The sequence below is a fragment of the Pristiophorus japonicus genome, chromosome 27, assembly GCF_044704955.1.
Source record: "Pristiophorus japonicus isolate sPriJap1 chromosome 27, sPriJap1.hap1, whole genome shotgun sequence".
Classification (NCBI taxonomy): Eukaryota; Metazoa; Chordata; class Chondrichthyes; family Pristiophoridae; genus Pristiophorus; species Pristiophorus japonicus.
In genome coordinates, this window is record NC_092003.1 from 936,460 (window position 1) to 951,397 (window position 14,938).

General features: G+C 59.2%; 2 protein-coding genes across 2 annotated transcripts in view; one reads left to right on the forward strand and one right to left on the reverse strand.

Annotated features, from left to right (window-relative positions):
* The window catches only part of mark2b (MAP/microtubule affinity-regulating kinase 2b), a 51,213-nt gene extending 50,151 nt beyond the window's left edge, over window positions 1–1,062 (forward strand). Inside the window, exon 11 of the mRNA XM_070867982.1 lies at window positions 1,007–1,062. Coding sequence (XP_070724083.1) covers window positions 1,007–1,062 — 56 coding nt within the window. The remainder of the gene's footprint in view (window positions 1–1,006) is intronic.
* Window positions 1,063–1,093: 31 nt separating this feature from the next.
* rcor2 (REST corepressor 2) lies at window positions 1,094–14,372 on the reverse strand. The gene is made up of 9 exons (XM_070868315.1): window positions 14,300–14,372; window positions 12,258–12,338; window positions 11,478–11,530; window positions 10,564–10,725; window positions 9,726–9,850; window positions 8,414–8,486; window positions 6,619–6,837; window positions 3,030–3,107; window positions 1,094–1,223 (listed from the first exon to the last, which is right to left on the reverse strand). The coding sequence occupies exons 2-9, from the start codon at window positions 12,298–12,300 to the stop codon at window positions 1,146–1,148; spliced, it is 831 nt and encodes a 276-aa protein (XP_070724416.1). The 5' UTR covers window positions 12,301–12,338; window positions 14,300–14,372; the 3' UTR covers window positions 1,094–1,145.
* Window positions 14,373–14,938: the final 566 nt, after the last annotated feature.

Consider the following 14,938-nt stretch of genomic DNA (forward strand, 5'->3'; position numbering starts at 1 on the left):
AGTCCCTGTTCTCCCCCTCCCCCCCACCGACAGCCCCGTTCTCTCCCCCCCCACAGCCCCCCCTCCCCCCCCCCCCACAGCCCCCGTTATCCCCCCCCCCACAGCCCCCGTTATCCCCCTCCCCCCCCCCAGCCCCCATTCAACTTAGCTTCAATCAACACGACTCAGATCGGGGGGGGGGGAATAACGCACCAGCATCTTTGTGATAGCATCGGCCATCTCACCCCTCCCCCTTCCTGGTATGTGGACAGACAGCACCCCCCCTCCCCCCAGTGGACGGACCAGCGCCCCCCCTGCAGCCCCACTCCCCCTCCCCCCAGTGGACGGACCAGTGCCGCCCCCCCCCACTCCCCCCCCCTCCCCCCACCCCCAGTGGACGGACTGTGGACGGACCAGCGCCCCCCCCCACTCCCCCTCCCCCCAGTGGACGGACTGTGGACGGACCAGCGCCCCCCCCCCCTCCCCCCCCTCCCCCCACCCCCAGTGGACGGACCAGCGCCCCCCCCCCTCCCCCTCCCCCCTCCCCCCAGTGGACGGACTGTGGACGGACCAGCGCCCCCCTCTCCCCCTCCCCCCAGTGGACGGACTGTGGACGGACCAGCGCCCCCTCCCCCTCCCCCCACCCCCCGGTGGACAAACCAGCGCCCCCCCCTGCAGCCCCTCCCCCCAGTGGACGGACTGTGGACGGACCAGCGCCCCCCCCTCCCCCTCCCCCTCCCCCCAGTGGACGGACTGTGGACGGACCAGCGCCCCCTCCCCCTCCCCCCACCCCCAGTGGACGGACCAGCGCCCCCCCCCTGCAGCCCCTCCCCCCAGTGGACGGACCAGCGCCCCCCCCTGCAGCCCCTCCCCCCTCCCCCCGGTGGACGGACCAATGCTCTCCCTGCAGCCCCTCCCCCCAGTGGACGGACTGTGGACGGACCAGCGCCCCCCCCTCCCCCTCCCCCTCCCCCCAGTGGACGGACTGTGGACGGACCAGCGCCCCCCCCCCTCCCCCTCCCCCCAGTGGACGGATCAGCGCCCCCCCCCTGCAGCCCACCGATGGAACAGATCCCTCACTAGGGCCGGTGAGCAGCAGATGCAGGGGAACGACACAGCGACAGTATAACTGCGGGCGAGGGGTGGAGGGAGGGAGCATGCAGTATTCACCAAGAGCTGTGGATACCTTGAACGGCCAGGAGCTGCTCTTCGGTCGTCCAGCGAGAGTTGAGCTTTGGGTTGGACTGCGGAGAGGGAGGAGAAGAGAATTACTGCACAGTACTGAACATACCCCTGGCTTCACATCCACCGTTTATATAGCGCCTTTCATCACCAGCCAACGTCCCACGGCGCTGCACAGCCAATGAAGTACTATCGGAGTGCGCTCACTGTTGTAATGTGGGAATCGCCAATTTGCGCACAGCAAGCTCCCACACACAGCGATGTGAGAATGACCCGGATCATCTGTTTTAGTGATGTTGGTCGAGGGATAAATATTGGCCCCAGGACACCGGGGAGAACTCCCCCTGCTCTTCTTCCAATAGTGGCCCCGGGATCTTTTACATCCACCCGAGAGGGCAGACGGGGCCTCGGTTTAATGTCTCATCCGAAAGACAGCACCTCCGACAGTGCGGCACTCCCTCAGTACCGCCCCTCCGACAGTGCGGTGCTCCCTCAGTACTGCTCCTCCAACAGTGCGGCACTCCCTCAATACTGCCCCTCCGACAGTGCGGCGCTCCCTCAGTACCGTCCCTCCGACACTCCCTCAGTACCGCCCCTCCGACAGTGCGGCGCTCCCTCAGTACCGTCCCTCCGACACTCCCTCAGTACCGCCCCTCCGACAGTGCGGCGCTCCCTCAGTACCGTCCCTCCGACACTCCCTCAGTACTGCCCCTCCGACAGTGCGGCGCTCCCTCAGTACTGCCCCTCCGACAGTGCGGCGTTCCCTCAGTACTGCCCCTCCGACAGTGCGGCGCTCCCTCGGTACTGCCCCTCCGACAGTGCGGCGTTCCCTCAGTACCGTCCCTCCGGCACTCCCTCAGTACCGCCCCTCCGACAGTGCGGCGCTCCCTCAGTACCGTCCCTCCGGCACTCCCTCAGTACCGCCCCTCCGACAGTGCGGCACTCCCTCAGCACTGCCCCTCCGACACAGAGGGTTGTGAGGCTGTGGGGTGTACAGACTGGAGTTATTGATTGTAGCAGAGAACAGGTTAGAGAGGGGGGGGAAATAAAGGGATACGGGCACTGGGCAGGCACACTGGATTTGGATACTACCGGAGTGGAGGAGACCACAACACTGATTGGATGGGCTGACATTGCCCAGAGACCGATGCTGGTGGATATTGAAGGTCTCACTAGCTGAGTGGGAGCTGGGAGCTCACCCAGTGCCCTGGGGCCAACACCAGGTAATACTGGAGGGTCTGGGGGAAGAGGCTGTCACAGAAACAGCCTCTAAACATTGGCCTCTGCAACCACGCCACATTATCACTGTGTCTGGGTGCAGGCAATGCAGTGAGGGAGGGGATTGTGAGGGAGGGGATTGAGGGGGAGGGGATTGTGAGGGAGGGGATTGTGAGGGAGGGGATTGTGAGGGAGGGGATTGTGAGGGAGGGGATTGTGAGGGAGGGGGATTGTGAGGGAGGGGGATTGTGAGGGAGGGGATTGTGAGGGAGGGGGATTGTGAGGGAGGGGGATTGTGAGGGAGGGGATTGTGAGGGAGGGGATTGTGAGGGAGGGGGATTGTGAGGGAGGGGATTGTGAGGGAGGGGATTGTGAGGGAGGGGATTGTGAGGGAGGGGGATTGTGAGGGAGGGGGATTGTGAGGGAGGGGATTGTGAGGGAGGGGATTGTGAGGGAGGGGATTGTGAGGGAGGGGATTGTGAGGGAGGGGATTGTGAGGGAGGGGGATTGTGAGGGAGGGGATTGTGAGGGAGGGGATTGTGAGGGAGGGGATTGTGAGGGAGGGGATTGTGAGGGAGGGGGATTGTGAGGGAGGGGATTGTGAGGGAGGGGATTGTGAGGGAGGGGATTGTGCAGTGTCACTCTCCTACCTCTGGTGGACGCAGTTTGTCAATGCCCCCGTCCAGCGTCTGTTTCAATGAGCTGTTTATCTGTTTTATCGTCTGCACCTGTGTCGTGGGAGGGAAACAAAATTATATATCCACCGATCGTTCGAACACCACTGCTACACGGCCGTTCAGAAATCAACCCCAACTCTATCCCTCAACCCCTCCCCACGTACAACTTCATCCAAAGCATCTTTTACCATCAATCACTACCAGGGCAGGTTAAAGGGGGTTAGATACAGAGTAAAGCTCCCTCTACACTGTCCCATCAAACACTCCCAGGGCAGGTGCAGCACGGGTTAGATACAGAGTAAAGCTCCCTCTACACTGTCCCATCAAACACTCCCAGGGCAGGTACAGGGGGTTAGATACAGAGTAAAGCTCCCTCTACACTGTCCCATTAAACACGCCCAGGGCAGGTACAGGGTGTTAGATACAGAGTAAAGCTCCCTCTACACTGTCCCATCAAACACTCCCAGGGCAGGTACAGCACGGGGTTAGATACAGAGTAAAGCTCCCTGTACACTGTCCCATCAAACACTCCCAGGGCAGGTACAGGGGGTTAGATACAGAGTAAAGCTCCCTCTACACTGTCCCATCGGACACTCCCAGGACAGGTACAGGGGGTTAGATACAGAGTAAAGCTCCCTCTGCACTGTCCCATCTAACACTCCCAGGGCAGGTACAGCATGGGGTTAGATACAGAGTAAAGCTCCCTCTACACTGTCCCATCAAACACTCCCAGGGCAGGTACAGGGGGTTAGATACAGAGTAAAGCTCCCTCTACACTGTCCCATCAAACACTCCCAGAGCAGGTACAGGGGGTTAGATACAGAGTAAAGCTCCCTCTGCACTGTCCCATCAAACACTCCCAGGGCAGGTACAGGGGGTTAGATACAGAGTAAAGCTCCCTCTACACTGTCCCATCAAACACTCCCAAGGCAGGTACAGGGGGTTAGATACAGAGTAAAGCTCCCTCTACACTGTCCCATCAAACACTCCCAGGGCAGGTACAGCACGGGGTTAGATACAGAGTAAAGCTCCCTCTACACTGTCCCATCAAACACTCCCAGGGCAGGTACAGGGGGTTAGATACAGAGTAGAGCTCCCTCTACACTGTCCCATCAAACACTCCCAGGGCAGGTACAGGGGGTTAGATACAGAGTAAAGCTCCCTCTACACTGTCCCATCAAACACTCCCAGGGCAGGTACATCACGGGGTTAGATACAGAGTAAAGCTCCCTCTACACTGTCCCATCAAACACTCCCAGGGCAGGTACAGCACGGGTTAGATACAGAGTAAAGCTCCCTCTACACTATCCCATCAAACACTCCCAGGGCAGGTACAGGGGGTTAGATACAGAGTAAAGCTCCCTCTACACTGTCCCATTAAACACTCCCAGGGCAGGTACAGCACGGGTTAGATATAGAGTAAAGCTCCCTCTACACTGTCCCATCAAACACTCCCAGGGCAGGTACAGTGGGTTAGATACAGAGTAAAGTTCCCTCTACACTGTCCCATCAAACACTCCCAGGGCAGGTACATCACGGGGTTAGATACAGAGTAAAGCTCCCTCTACACTGTCCCATCAAACACTCCCAGGGCAGGTACAGCACGGGTTAGATACAGAGTAAAGCTCCCTCTACACTATCCCATCAAACACTCCCAGGGCAGGTACAGGGGGTTAGATACAGAGTAAAGCTCCCTCTACACTGTCCCATTAAACACTCCCAGGGCAGGTACAGCACGGGTTAGATATAGAGTAAAGCTCCCTCTACACTGTCCCATCAAACACTCCCAGGGCAGGTACAGTGGGTTAGATACAGAGTAAAGCTCCCTCTACACTGTCCCATCAAACACTCCCAGGACAGGTACAGCATGGGGTTAGATACAGAGTAAAGCTCCCTCTACACTGTCCCATCAAACACTCCCAGGGCAGGTACAGCACGGGGTTAGATACAGAGTAAAGCTCCCTCTACACTGTCCCATCAAACACTCCCAGGGCAGGTACAGGGGGTTAGATACAGAGTAAAGCTCCCTCTGCACTGTCCCATCAAACACTCCCAGGGCAGGTACAGCATAGGGTTAGATACAGAGTAAAGCTCCCTCTACACAGTCCCATCAAACACTCCCAGGGCAGGTACAGCACGGGGTTAGATACAGAGTAAAGCTCCCTCTACACTGTCCCATCAAACACTCCCAGGGCAGGTACAGCACGGGTTAGATACAGAGTAAAGCTCCCTCTACACTGTCCCTTCAAACACTCCCAGGGCAGGTACAGCACGGGTTAGATACAGAGTAAAGCTCCCTCTGCACTGTCCCATCAAACACTCCCAGGGCAGGTACAGGGGGTTAGATACAGAGTAAAGCTCCCTCTACACTGTCCCATCAAACACTCCCAGGGCAGGTACAGGGGGTTCGATACAGAGTAAAGCTCCCTCTACACTGTCCCATCACACACTCCCAGGGCAGGTACAGGGGGTTAGATACAGAGTAAAGCTCCCTCTACACTGTCCCATCAAACACTCCCAGGGCAGGTACAGGGGGTTAGATACAGAGTAAAGCTCCCTCTACACTGTCCCATCACACACTCCCAGGGCAGGTACAGGGGGTTAGATACAGAGTAAAGCTCCCTCTACACTGTCCCATCAAACACTCCCAGGGCAGGTACAGGGGGTTAGATACAGAGTAAAGCTCCCTCTACACTGTCCCATCACACACTCCCAGGGCAGGTACAGGGGGTTAGATAGAGTAAAGCTCCCTTGAGATTGCCCCAATGTGCCTGAGCCCCCAACTGCAGCAGAAAAACATTTTCCATTTCCTGCAGCCCCTTTGGATCAATCGACCAAATAAAGAGTTGGTCTCGTTCCTGGATCTAGTGAGAGATTTCTCAAACTCATCCCACAGCGGGTGCTAAATGCCAGGAAACTAGAATCACTTTCCACCTCCTACCGGCCACCAAACCCCCCCCCCGCAACCCCCCAGCATTGGAAGGCCAGCGGGAAGCCTTTGCCAAACTCATTCTGTGTTCCCCCCCGCCCAGGCCCCCTCCCCATGCGCCCCAAGCCAACCACTACCCCATCCTCTCATGCTCCCATCGGACCCTCCCACACCCGGACCCCCCTCTCCCATGCCCAGGGGGGCCGCCCCCCCCTCAGGCCCCATCCCGCACCCCCCCCCCCCCCGGGCCCCCCTCTCCCATGCCCAGAGGGCCTGCCCTCCTGGTCTCTCATTGGCTCACCCCACCCCCCCGCGGCCCCCATCCCCCCCCCAGGCCCCCCTCGAGCCCCCCCCGTCCCCGAGCCCCCCTGGCGCCCCCAGGCCCCCCCCACCCCCAGGCCCGCCTCGAGCCCCCCCCGCGGCCCCCAGGCCCCCCCTCCCGCCCCCAGGCCCCCCCCAAGCCCCAGGCCACCCTCGAGCCCCCAGGCCCCCCCCACCCCCAGGCCCGCCTCGAGCCCCCCAGGCCCCCCCCCGCGGCCCCCAGGCCCGCCTCGAGCCCCCCCCCGTGGCCCCCAGGCCACCCTCGAGCCCCCAGGCACCCCCCTCCCCCCCCCAGGCCCCCCTCGCCCCCACCTGGCGTTTGATGGAGACGAGCTGCGTGTCGAGCTGGCGGAGGGAGATAGTGGCAGCGTTGGGGTTGGCAGAGACTGCAGCCACCTCGCCGTGGCTCAGGTACATGTCCTTGGGTGGCCGTCTCTTCGAGCGGGACGGGTGGTGCCGATACTGGATGCTCTGCGACTCTCTCTTCACCATCAGTGACTTGCTGTTTGGTGGTTTCTGCTCCCCGGGACGCTGCAGGAGAATCGGAAGCAGCGATTAAAATTGGTTTCAAAACTCCTGCCTGACTGGGTATTGTCGCTTTGGATCATTCTCGAGTTGTGGGTGTCACTGGCAAGGCCGGTTATTGCCGGAAGTGGTGGTGAGCTGCCAGCATGAACCGCTGCGGTCAGTGTAATATTCCTTGTCGCAGTCTCCAGAACCCCTTCCATTGTGTTACTGCCCCCACTAACCCCTCCCCCACCCCCACAACCTTCTAAACAGTGGGAAGCTCAGACCTGTGGGGGAGCAGATTCATCAGAACATCAGAAACAGGAGCAGGAGTCGGCCATTCGGCCCCTCGAGCCTGCTCCGCCATTTAATACCATCATGGCTGATCCGATCATGGACTCAGCTCCACTTCCCTGCCCGCCCCCTTATTCCCTTATTCCCTTATCGGTTAAGAAACTGTCTATCTCTGTCTTAAATATATTCAATGACCCAGCCTCCACAGCTCTCTGAGGCAGCGAATTCCACAGATTTACAACCCTCTGAGAGAAGAAATTCCTCCTCATCTCAGTTTTAAATGGGCGGCACCTTATTCTAAGACCATGCCCCCTAGTTCTAGTCTCCCCCATCAGTGGGAACATCCTCTCTGCATCCACCTTGTCAAGCCCCCTCATAATCTTATACGTTTCAATAAGATCACCTCTCATTCTTCTGAATTCCAATGAGTAGAGGCCCAATCTACCCAGAGGTGCAGGTACAGAAATCACTAGCACACAGTGTTCCGGTACAAGAAATAATTAGAGGTTAATGGAATATCTCGGGGGCTGGAATACAATCGGTGGGAGCGATGTTACAGTTTATATAAAGCTCCGGTCAGACCCCGTGTGGAGAGACTGCGTCCCGTCCTGGGCCTGCCCCTCGGGGAGGGGGATATCGGCCTCGGAGGGGGAGCGGGGCAGAGTCACCAGAACCATACCCCGGGGCTTAGAGGGTTAAATTACCAGGACAGGCCGCACAGACTGGGCCTGTGTTCCCTCGGGTGTGGAAGATTAAGGGGAGATCTAATCGAGGGGTTTGAGAGGGTTAAAGGGTTCGATGGGGGAGATCGAGAGAGAGACCATTCCCTCCGGTGGGTCAGTCCAGAACAAGGGGGCGACACCTTACCATTAGAGCCCGGCCGTTCAGGGTGATGTCAGGGAGCACTTTTTCACACAAAGGGCCCTGGGAATCGGGAACTCTCCCCCCCAAAACGCTGCTGAGGTCGGGGGTCAATTAGAAAGGTCAAGACTGAGAGGGAGAGATTATTGTTGGGCAAGGTTCTCGAGGGATATGAAGCTAAGGCAATCAGACACGATCTCAGTGATTGGTGGGAAGGGTTTGAGGGGCCTCCTGTTCCCACGGGAGAGTTCCTGAGGGCTGCCTGTGGAATCGGACCTCAGCCAGGAGGGGAGAAGCTTCCAGAAGTGTAAAGTGGAGCCACAGCTGCAGGCAACTCAAGGCAACGGAGCACCGAGCTCAACATTGGACAATCGGAACGCCAAGGGGATAATCGGCTGCCTGCGTCCGGCCTAGCGGGGAATGGGGACGCAGAGCCAAGGCTTACCTCCCTCTTGACGTCGGGCTCATAATCACTGTCCTCCGCGATCTGCACCGTGACCTCCTCCGCCTCATCGTTACTGCAAAACAGGGAAACCGAGTGAGAGAGAGTGAGCAGGGGCCAAACTCTCACCCGCCCCCCGAAAACCAGGGGCTCCACCCGCACTCGCCCTCCGTCACCGCAGCCCCCGCCCCACAAGGTGTTAGAAGGAAAGGATTGGATATCTGAGCCGCAGGGTCGAGAGAGCACCTCTGCTTCGATTCCCGTTCTAAGTCAGCCACAATGCGACAGGGGGGACAAAGCAGTCGCGCCAGGATCAGGCTGGGCGTCAATGCCTACTGCAGACGAAGAGCCAGACGACAGCGCCTATGCTAAGAATGGTCAGGGTGCCCAGGGGTTGCCCATATCGCAGCAATAGTCAAGGTCTTTGGGGCGGGGAAGGGTATGGGGGGAGGGGGAGGATATTGGGGGGCGAGGGGGAGGATATTGGGGGGCGAGGGGGAGGATATTGGGGGCGAGGGGGAGGATATTGGGGGCGAGGGGGAGGATATTGGGGGCGAGGGGGAGGATATTGGGGGGAAGGGGAGGGGCAGAATATTGGGGGGAGAATATTGGGGGGAGAGGCAGGATATGGGGGGGAGGGGCAGGATATGGGGGGCGAGGGGGAGGATATTGGGGGGGGCGAGGGGGAGGATATGGGGGGGGCGAGGGGGAGGATATGGGGGGGGCGAGGGGGAGGATATGGGGGGGGCGAGGGGGAGGATATGGGGGGGCGAGGGGGAGGATATGGGGGGGCGAGGGGGAGGATATGGGGGGGCGAGGGGGAGGATATGGGGGGGCGAGGGGGAGGGTATTGGGGGGGCGAGGGGGAGGATATGGGGGGCGAGGGGGAGGATATGGGGGGCGAGGGGGAGGATATGGGGGGCGAGGGGGAGGATATTGGGGGGCGAGGGGGAGGATATTGGGGGGCGAGGGGGAGGATATTGGGGGGCGAGGGGGAGGATATTGGGGGGCGAGGGGGAGGATATTGGGGGGCGAGGGGGAGGATATTGGGGGGCGAGGGGGAGGATATTGGGGGGCGAGGGGGAGGATATTGGGGGGCGAGGGGGAGGATATTGGGGGGCGAGGGGGAGGATATTGGGGGGCGAGGGGGAGGATATTGGGGGGGCGAGGGGGAGGATATTGGGGGGCGAGGGGGAGGATATTGGGGGGCGAGGGGGAGGATATTGGGGGGCGAGGGGGAGGATATTGGGGGGCGAGGGGGAGGATATTGGGGGGCGAGGGGGGAACATGAGGAGTGCAGGAGGTGTCCACATACCTGTCCTCTCGCTCCTTTTTATGCACCAGTTTGCGAGCTTGCCGGTCCATCACACTGGTGCGAGTCCGGGTCTTCTTCCACGAGTAGTAGTATTTGACCAGGCTGGCGATCAGCTTGTCAGGCAGCTGTGAGAGAGAGAGGAGCGAACGACACATCACTCGTACAGGAATACTCGCCATAACCAACCGCAAAACTCTCTGCCAATCCCGTCAGCCCTGGTCTCCCCCGCCCCACCTCACAAAGACCCGCACCCCCCTCGAGTTTAAAAAAAAGCTGCTCCCTGACAACGGAGGAACTCGAGCCTGATGGAGGGCGGTGATTGATTCAAATTAATATGGAAGAATCAATGGACAAGGAATGAATTTTAAAGACAGCCAACATATTTAATTTGCTTCAATTGCCGATTTTCTCATTTTAACTTAATGTATAATTATTGTATATATTATTTAATAATTAATCTTTATTATACTGATTTTACTATTGTATACTCATTGTATTATTTACAATGTAATTTGAACTGTTTTAGTTTTTTGCCGTGTCTATCTGCCTGCCACTTCGGACCCGAGCCATTAACCTATTCCACCTCTTTCTCCCGCTTTCCCTCCTCTCACGGGTTGTAAGACTGTTGTGAGGGACTTGGGGTGTTTTACTGTGTTAAAGGCGCTATATAAATAAAAGTTATTGTTATTGTTATTATTCCCACCCTCCAATCCTGACCCACTGCACCATGCTGGCAGGATCTGCAAATATCACCCCCCACCCAGCCAGGACATGCGGGGTCGGGGTCGGGGGGTGGGGGTGGGGATGGGGGTGGTCGCGTGGGGAGGCGGGGGCTCACCATTTGCTGGATGCGCTGGAAGCTCTTGCCGTGGAAGCTGAAGGCCTGCTCGAACAGCACCTTGTCCTCGACGGTCCACTCGTCTGGGAACGGAGTGAAGTTGGCCAGATCGGCGAGGGACTTGTCCACATCGTGTTTGTGCCACAGCAGCATTCCCAGTGCCTGGGGGGGGGATCAGCACCGAGCATTCAGACAACAGCTCTCTCCCCCTCCCCCTCCCTCCCCCAGGCCCCACCTTTCACCCGCCCTCCCCATAGGCCCCGCCTCTCGCCCTCCCTCCCCCAGGCCCCGCCTCTCGCCCTCCCTCCCCCAGGCCCCGCCTCTCGCCCTCCCTCCTCCAGGCCCCGCCTCTCGCCCTCCCTCCCCCAGGCCCCGCCTCTCGCCCTCCCTCCTCCAGGCCCCGCCTCTCGCCCTCCCTCCCCACAGGCCCCGCCTCCCCCTCCCTCCCCCAGGCCCCGCCTCTCGCCCTCCTTCCCCCAGGCCCTGCCTCTCTCCCAGGCCCCGTCTCCCTCCCCCAGGCCCCGCCTCTCGCCCTCCCTCCCCCAGGCCCCACCTCTCGCCCGCCCTCCCCCAGGCCCCGCCTTTCACCCGCCCTTCCCATCTCCCCCTCCCTCCCCCAGGCCCTGCCTCTCTCCCAGGCCCCGTCTCCCTCCCCCAGGTCCCGCCTCTCGCCCTCCTTCCCCCAGGCCCCGCCTCTCGCCCTCCCTCCTCCAGGCCCCGCCTCTCGCCCGCCCTCCCCCAAGGCCCCGACTCCCTCTCTCCCCCCCAGGCCCCGCCTCTCTCCCTTCCCCCCAGGCCCCGCCTCTTTCCCTTCCCCCCCAGGCCCCGCCTCTCTCCCTTCCCCCCCAGGTCCCGCCTCTCTCCCCCTCCCATTCCCCCCCCAATGCCACAAGCCCCCAAACCCCTCGCCCTACCTGTTCGATGTTGTACCCATGCTTCTCCTTGGCCATGGCGATATACTCATCGACTGAAAGAGACACACAGAATTAGAAAGGTGCTTCACATTGGGATGTTCCTTATAAACTGCTCAGCAATATCACCGAAACTCGAACAGAACGATCCAAAACTTGGTCTATCTGCTGGCTCGCTGTGATTGGTCTATTTATTGGCTCGCTCGCTGTGATTGGTCTATTTACTGGCCCGCTCGCTGTGATTGGTCTATCTACTGGCTCTCTCCCTGTGATTGGTCTATCTAATGCTCTCTCCCTGTGATTGGTCTATTTACTGGCTCTCTCCCTATGATTGGTCTATCTACTGGTTCTCTCCCTGTGATTGGTCTATCTAATGCTCTCTCCCTGTGATTGGTCTATTTACTGGCTCTCTCCCTATGATTGGTCTATCTACTGGTTCTCTCCCTGTGATTGGTCTATCTACTGGCTCTCTCCCTGTGATTGGTCTATCTACTGGTTCTCTCCCTGTGATTGGTCTATCTAGTGGCTCTCTCCCTGTGATTGGTCTATTTACTGGCTCTCTCCCTGTGATTGGTCTATCTACTGGCTCTCTCCCTGTGATTGGTCTATCTGTTGGATTTCCCCCCTCAACCCTTTAATAAAATGCTTGTCCTTCAGACCTTCCCTTCTGAACACCCGTATCATCAAAATCCACGCCTTCCTCTTGACTGAGCCAAGCTGAACTTTATGATCAAAGCTCAGATCATCTAAACTGGAACCGAGATGGTCACAAACCAAACTTACGTTTAGCGTCGGAAATGTTGTGGTTGGGGGACCAGACCAGCATGCCCTTTGTATCCTTCTCACTGAAGCGGGCACCGCTGTCTGAAAAACACAAACACAAGCTCACCGTTGACTCACATATCTACACGTGTTGTGTTTCAAACTGGGGGGGGGGGGGGGGTGGAGGTGACACAGTGGCCATAGGGATTTCAGTATCAGCTGGATGTAAACTCTCAACCATGCAGCTTGGGACGGGAGTCACGTGGAGGCCCAGCCTGGGGAGGGGAGTGGGGAACAGGCCACACAAATCACCAGATTTACCGATCTCTGGATCACAGCGATGCTGGTCCAGCGCACCAACCAGCCTCACTCAATTTTGCAATGTGGTGAGTGAGACTGACTGCTCAATGTGTCAGCCGTGGCTCACTGGGCAGCACTCTCGTCTGTGAGTCAGAAGGTCGTGGGTTCGAGTCCCGCTCCAGAAACTTGAGCACAAAAATCCGGGCGACCATTCCCAGTGTAGTACTGAGGGAGTGCCGCACTGTCAAAGGGCGGTACTGAGGGAGTGCCGCACTGTCAAAGGGCGGTACTGAGGGAGCGCCGCACTGTCAAAGGGCGGTACTGAGGGAGCGCCGCACTGTCGGAGGGGCAGTACTGAGGGAGTGCCGCACTGTCGGAGGGACAGTACTGAGGGAGCGCCGCACTGTCGGAGGGGCAGTACTGAGGGAGCGCCGCACTGTCGGAGGGGCAGTACTGAGGGAGCGCCGCACTGTCGGAGGGGCAGTACTGAGGGAGTGCCGCACTGTCGGAGGGGCAGTACTGAGGGAGCGCCGCACTGTCAGAGGGGCAGTACTGGGAGAGCGGCGCACTGTTGGAGGGGCAGTACTGAGGGAGCGCCGCACTGTCGGAGGGGCAGTACTGAGGGAGTGCCGCACTGTCGGAGGGGCAGTACTGAGGGAGTGCCGCACTGTCGGAGGGGCGGTACTGAGGGAGCGCCGCACTGTCGGAGGGGCAGTACTGAGGGAGTGCCGCACTGTCGGAGGGGCAGTACTGAGGGAGCGCCGCACTGTCGGAGGGGCAGTACTGGGAGAGCGCCGCACTGTTGGAGGGGCAGTACTGAGGGAGTGCCGCACTGTCGGAGGGGCTTTGCTGAGGGAGCGCCGCACTGTCGGAGGGGCAGTACTGAGGGAGCCCCACACTGTCGGAGGGGCCGTCTCTCGGATGAGACGTTAAACCGAGGCCCCGTCTGCCCTCTCGGGTGGATGTAAAAGATCCCGGGGCCACTATTTGGAAGAAGAGCAGGGGGAGTTCTCCCCGGTGTCCTGGGACCAATATTTATCCCTCGACCAACATCACCAAAACAGATGACCTGAGTCATTATCACGTCGCTGTGTGTGGGAGCTTGCTGTGCGCTAATTGGCTGCCGTGTTTTCCACATTACAACAGTGACTGCACTCCAAAAGTGCTTTTGGACATCCTGGGGACAGATATAAAAGGCATTATATAAAGGAAAGCCTTTTATGTAGTGGGGGTATCCGAATTAAAAGGGGAGGGCGGAGGGCGGGATAGGCCGTCGGAAACATTAGCAGGTAAAGTCATCGAAGGGGTCAGTAGGAATGGTTCAAGGAGGCAGTTCACTGCAGTTGTGGGGAGAAAGGATGTCCGCACCAATGTTATATAACAGCAGCGTGTATCTCTCAGCTTGCAGAGATTATTACGTAGGCAAACACAGCAGCTATTGTTGCACAGGAAGATTCCACGAAGCCCAGTTAAATAGCATCTTCTGCTGTTGGCTGGCTGAGGGAGGAGGTGTGTCCAGGGAGAACGCTGCACTCCTCCACCAATCGTGTCGTCCACCTGTGCAGGCGAGGCCCAGCCTTGGGCCAACCTCTGACCCAAGGGACAGCACCCTCGACAAAGCTGCACTCCCGCAGTCCTGCCGAGATTATGTGGGGATCTATTGATCAGGGGGCCCAATGTTCCCACCCGGTCCCTAAACATTCTCATGTTTCTCAGGACAGTTTGGAGTTTGAAACGTTAAGATCCGTGCAGGATTTCCTTACCTCTCTCGGACACGTTACTGCCGTTTCTGGAACTTTCTTTACAGTTCTGCCGCCTCGCGACTTCTCCCAGACACTCTGAAAATGGCAGAACGGTGTCTGAGGCAGCAAGACGCTCACAGTATATCATTGTATAGAAAATATAGGACAACAGTGCAGTAGTCAACAGTGTGCAAACACAGCAGGGGTAGCGGAGCAGGCCGGGGAGCGGGGGGAGCAGTGTGGCGGCCTAGCCCAGCAGGCTGTGTCACCTGCGGCCTGCGAGCACCATCGGGACAGGCCGGGGAGCGGGGGGAGCAGTGTGATGGCCTAGCCCAGCAGGCTGTGTCACCTGCGGCCTGCGAGCACCATCGGGACAGGCCGGGGAGCGGCGGGAGCAGTGTGGCGGCCTAGCCCAGCAGGCTGTGTCACCTGCGGCCTGCGAGCACCATCGGGACAGGCCGGGGAGCGGCGGGAGCAGTGTGGCGGCCTAGCCCAGCAGGCTGTGTCACCTCCGGCCTGCGAGCACCATCGGGACAGGCCGGGGAGCAGCGGGAGCAGTGTGGTGACGTACCACTCGAGGGAGCAACACTTGCTGGAAAAAAAGAGTAACGGCAGTGAAAAGGGCAAGTGGATTTTGAGGATGTAACTATTAGAGTGGAC

Coding starts and splice junctions, on each gene's coding strand:
- rcor2 (XM_070868315.1), bottom strand. CDS start 12,300: ATGCTGGTCTGGTCCCCCAACCACAACATTTCCGACGCTAAAC. Junction 10,726..11,477: donor ATGGGTACAACATCGAACAG/GTAGGGCGAGGG, acceptor TCCCCCCCCCAG/GCACTGGGAATGCTGCTGTG. Junction 3,108..6,618: donor TCGTCTCCATCAAACGCCAG/GTGGGGGCGAGG, acceptor CCCACGACACAG/GTGCAGACGATAAAACAGAT.